Source organism: Setaria viridis, chromosome 1 (assembly GCF_005286985.2).
Source record: "Setaria viridis chromosome 1, Setaria_viridis_v4.0, whole genome shotgun sequence".
Lineage (NCBI taxonomy): Eukaryota > Viridiplantae > Streptophyta > Magnoliopsida > Poales > Poaceae > Setaria > Setaria viridis.
Genome location: NC_048263.2, coordinates 31,221,565 through 31,226,623, shown reverse-complemented (window position 1 = coordinate 31,226,623; position 5,059 = coordinate 31,221,565). Strand labels below are relative to the sequence as shown.

The 5,059-nt window shown below is 49.9% G+C and overlaps 1 protein-coding gene across 1 annotated transcript; it reads right to left on the bottom strand.

Moving 5' to 3' along the window:
• Nucleotides 1-396: 396 nt before the first annotated feature.
• Nucleotides 397-4,014, bottom strand: LOC117845062 (NAC domain-containing protein 100). Its single transcript, XM_034725947.2, has 3 exons — nt 3,333-4,014; nt 2,990-3,249; nt 397-1,079 (listed from the first exon to the last, which is right to left on the bottom strand). The coding sequence occupies exons 1-3, from the start codon at nt 3,499-3,501 to the stop codon at nt 639-641; spliced, it is 870 nt and encodes a 289-aa protein (XP_034581838.1). The 5' UTR covers nt 3,502-4,014; the 3' UTR covers nt 397-638.
• Nucleotides 4,015-5,059: the final 1,045 nt, after the last annotated feature.

The window sequence follows — 5,059 nt, the reverse complement described above, 5'->3', positions numbered from 1 at the left end:
TATGGTGATTGCAAAGTAAATTTTGACGTGCTTCCTCCTTTACAAACCATTAGTCATTTTAAATTTTCGAGAAAGTACACATAGTGTATATTTAGATGCATCTATAAAAGTTTAAACAACGATGATAATCTAAGATGAAGAGAGTATATAATGGTAAGATAACTACACTGATGTACTCTAACAAAATAAACAACTCATGATTGTTCCAGTCGCCAGTGTCACATTCTTGATGTGTTGCTGTTGGATATATTCGCGGGGGAGGGGGGGGGGGGGGGCTATGTTGTATTTGTTTGTCTCATGAGAAATAAGAAGTGAGAACTTGTGGAGATCATTCATTGACCATGATTCGTGATTGCAAGAACACGTGCCCCCCCCCCCCCTCCCAAACTGGTTGCATAATTTGACATGAGTGTGTGAGTATACATAATTAATGCACTAATTTACAAAAGGAAATCCAATTTTCCAATTAATTTACATTTGGTTCACATGTTCGCAATGAACCTTCTCAATCTCTCAGCATTTCCAAACCCAACTTAATCTATCTTCCAATCCCCATCTGTATATAAACAATTAATAAATTTAATTAACCCAGTAAATAATGTATTCGATCTCTCTCAAGTGGAGACGATGTTGCACAATCAGCTCCACGCTTGCGGAAACTCCATGCCGCCTCCAACTCCAAGGCTCGCCACGTCCTCAAAGCCGCCGCCCATGTCAAAGTAGCCAGCTGCAAACCCGTACTCATCGCCACCAGCTACGACTTCCCTCGCGCCAAACCCAAACCCGGGCAGCGCGCCGGCGCCGCCCGCGTCGTCTCGCTGGAAACCGTGGTGGTGGTCAGCGGCCGTGCCGCCGCCGCCGTAGTAATACTGTGGCAGCACGGCCACGGCCTCCTGCTGCGGCGCCAACGCCGTGTGTCCGTAGTAGCAGTAGCCGCCTGACGCGGAGTAGTGGTCCGACTCCGTCATGACGCGTGACGACGAGCCGGCGAAGGCGGGGGGCGACGACGAGGAGTCGCCGTCCTGGCCGTCGCCGTCGCCTCTCGTCTTCTGAAACACCCTGCACAGCACCCAGTCCTCCTGCACGTACACCACCGGAGCAAATCGCGCCATTGTTCAGACTTCAGAGTTTCAGACTTGGCACGAAGTGAGAAATAATGCTGACTTGCTGAGCACAAATAATTGGCCAAAACTTTGTTTGTACATGCAACGTACACCTCCTAGTAGTATTCGAAGTTCGAACCTATCCGCCAATCAATGCACGCTGGCCGTAGCAAGGACTACTAGCTAGGGTGATCGAGCTGCGTCTAGGCCACGAGGAGAAATGATCGGTGAAGAAGTGTGCGCGCCAATTATTGTGCAACGCGGCAGTGGATCTCGGCCAGTCAAATAATGGGTACACGTACATGGTCCAGTCCCTGCACGTACTAGGCATTCAGTGTCCTCGTGCGTATGCCTGCACCTGTGCATGATGACCAATTTTATCTGCACGTTTGTGCCGAGGTCTGAGGACAGTCCTTGCGCTGATGCTTTCGCAGTCGGCACACAAGGAGAAACGCTGCAATTATGCAGGCACGCTGCACGTACTAGGACCGGGACCGGACCACCGGTGCCTTCGTGTTCGTTTGGATGTCGTCCCTGGCCGGACCTCGGACCACCTTATCCTTGTGGTGCAGGCATGCGTATGATGGTTGCTAATTGTGACAGTACTTTTAGTGCAGCGAGTGGCAGTTGTAAACCAACTTGTAATACAGGAGAACCAAAGCTTTGGTTCACCTGCGGCAGGAGATAAATATTTAGAGTCTTTCATTTACGCGGCGTGTTGTAGTTTTTTTAGAGTCCTATTGGATTTTTTTTCTCCATAAGGATGTAAAGCGCGTACATTTTTTTTTTGTACTTGGCTCGTCGAGCCTTCCTCTTTTTCAATATAGCAGCCGCTCTCCTGTTGGCTTGTTCAAAAAAAAAAAGATTTGGTTCACTAGGCTTGAACTCGGGCCTTCTCTTGTGGAGGCTAAATTTCTAGCCCATTAAGACCATTGGGGTGGAGTTGTATAGAATTTGGCTTAACTAGGCTAGCAAGCTAAAGGAAATAAAACTAAGAGCAAGCACATTGCTACATATTATCAGTCTCATAGGTCGTCTCATGCAGTGCACGTAGGATTTTTGATGATGTGGAGGAGAGAGAGCGAGGTGAGAGAAAGATGTCGTTGTTTCGCGAAACAACCGCCTCATGAGCAAAATTGTAGGATTATTGGAGGATTACGAGACAACTCAACAACCATTATACGAGTTGTTGCCATGTAATTCATAATAGTTCCCTTTTCATATGCACAAATTAAGGAGTTATAAGACAACAACGTTAATGCCATGTAATTCATAATAGTTCCCTTTTCATATGCACAAATTATAAGTTACCAGACAACTTATAAGACAACCTATTATACGGTTATCTCAAGATTACGTGTTAATGCATGAGACCGCTATTGGATGACACCAATGTACTTGTCCTAAGATGGAGACAACTGCGGACGTTCCTTCACGTGTTAGTGTTTTGCATGCCATAATAATTAAGTCGATGACGCAACTCTTGAATGATTGTGAGTTATCAGAAAGAAGCTGATGTCACTGTCTCCCTTGTGTACTTCCAGCATCTAGTGAGACCGAGGCGTGCTTGTGTATTGGCCACCCAGCTGCCTAGTTGCAGTAGGTTCACCACCCGTGGTTCACGGGGCCGATCGGCTAGCGATATGATAAAATCATCAGACGGCTCGCTTGCTCAATTAGCCAATTGTTCTGGAGTAGTATTCTTTTTATAGATATAGGAACAAGATCATTAAGCTATGGAACTCAGTCTGCCGCTTATCCCAGACAAACATGCTCGAGATTTTTCAGAAGGATCATCGGCAGTCAGTATGCTAGCTGGACTACTACTGATGAGAAATTATGGTAGCAATGCACGTGTGTTACGTGTAGCGAGCAAGGTAACGTACCCTGGGTGGCGAGTGCGGGGTGTCGAGGCGGAACTCGTGCATGACCCAGCCCGACTTGACGCCGTTGGGGGCCCTGCCGCGGTAGAAGACGAGCGTCTTGCGCATGCCCACGACGGCGCCGCCGCTGCGGACCTCGCGGTCCTTGCCGGTGGCCTTCCAGTAGCCCGACCTGGTGGCGCGGTTGGTGCGCGACCCCGTCGCGTACTTGCGGTCGCGGAAGCTGAAGAAGTACCACTCTCTGGCCGTCAGCTTCGCCACCTCTGCAATTCAGATAGATGCAGATCAGCATGCTGGTTATAGATAGATGCAGGATAAGGGAGCAAGAAATGAAGAAGGGAGTGACCTGGGAGCTCCCATGGCTCGCGCGCGTGGAGGTCGACCTCGACGAGCGTCCCCTGCGCGATGCGCTCGTTGGCCACCTTCTTTAGGAGGTAGTGGCACACTAGCTCCTCGTCGCTCGGGTAGAACCGGAACCCCGGTGGCAGCGTCGACTCGATCTCCCTCAATGCCATCGTCGGTCCCAACGAACTGCTAGTTGGATATAACAGTAGTCTGGGCTGTATCTCTCTTGCTCAATTCGATTCTCTGGAGGTTCTAGCTACTAACTATGGCTGGAGTTCATTGCCAGATCGACCTCCGCTTTATATAGGGAGAGGCCGAGGCGACGAGGCCCGGCGGAAGCCGAAGCATCGAAGCCACGTCGCTGAACTCGTTGACACGTCGCGTGTGCCATGTACGTTACCAACTGTATTATCTAGCTGATGATCGAAGCTAGAGCTGCGTCCCTATCTGCTGAGGCGACAACGGCTGAAACGAACCGATCCGGCTAGCGCTAGCCCTAGCTAAGCCAGGTGGGAAGATTCCAACATCCTGCCATGCCCGGGCCCCGCGGCCGCGAGAGACTAAAGAGGGATCGATCGGAGCACCGTGTACTACTGTACTGCCACTGCTCCTTGATCTGGCTACCAACGACGACCGAGCGAGCGACACACCGTACCCAGCCATCACCCCTATCACCCACCCCGGCAAGTTACCTGCCCGTGCCCGCGTCCATCCGATCGATGACCCGATCCGATCCATCCCAACTTCGGGACCATGATCATGAGTTTGCTCTCGCCGCGAAGTGCCGGCAGCAAAGAGCAAAGAGATCGAGTGGTCCGGCGCGACACGCGAGAGCCAGGCCGATCGACATGTAAAAGGCATCGGGTTTTCAGCTCGCATTGGTGTGCGGTCGTTTTACGTGCGTGTGCGCGTGCGACTGCGTGCATGCTTCCGGGAGGAGGCAAACCGGGCTGCGAATCAATGGTGCGGGGAAAAACATGGGATCGGCATCAGCTTGATTGAGCTCTCTCGCTAATTAGCTAGGTACACTAGCTAGCAGCTATAGCTAGGTCTCGCGTACGCGGCGATCGTGACGCGAGAGGCCGTACCCGCCGATGGAGACGTGCAACTAGAGCTACTAGCTCGATCTATCGCCCTATAGCTTAATTCGTGTTCGTTCGTTCGTGTGTGTACGTGAGCGTCGAGAGGGGGCGTTTCGGGGTTTAATTCAGGCTTCAGCGATCAACGTCATGCAGGAATTAATAGTACCGTGATGGCCCAAGGAATTGAAAACGAGTCATATGGCGTCGGCTGATGCGTGCGCCGGTGTGTTTGATGCTACTACTACGACGCGGCTTAGCTAACATGTGGTTCTGAGAGGTTTTAAGTACCGTGCACTCATCTATATTACCCTCACTAGCTAGGTTATATGCAAATAGCGAAGGCTCCTTCTCGGCTTGTGGAAAAGAAACGCATAAGCTAGGTATTAATTAGTTTCACGGTAAGGCCAAATCCCAATATATTTTTTTATTTCCAATAATGGGACACGATAAGCAAGGGAGTAGTAATAAAATGGTGATTGAAACTATACTCTGTCCAAATGTATTATCCGATTCTGGGGTATGTGTTTCAAGAGTGATTTTCAAGAATTGAAAAGAGTGCATAGTTTGTTCCATCTGCTTTGTTCTCTTTGTTTTCTTCATTGAATCTTTGCCATATCATCATCCATGCTTATGTGGCAGGACATGA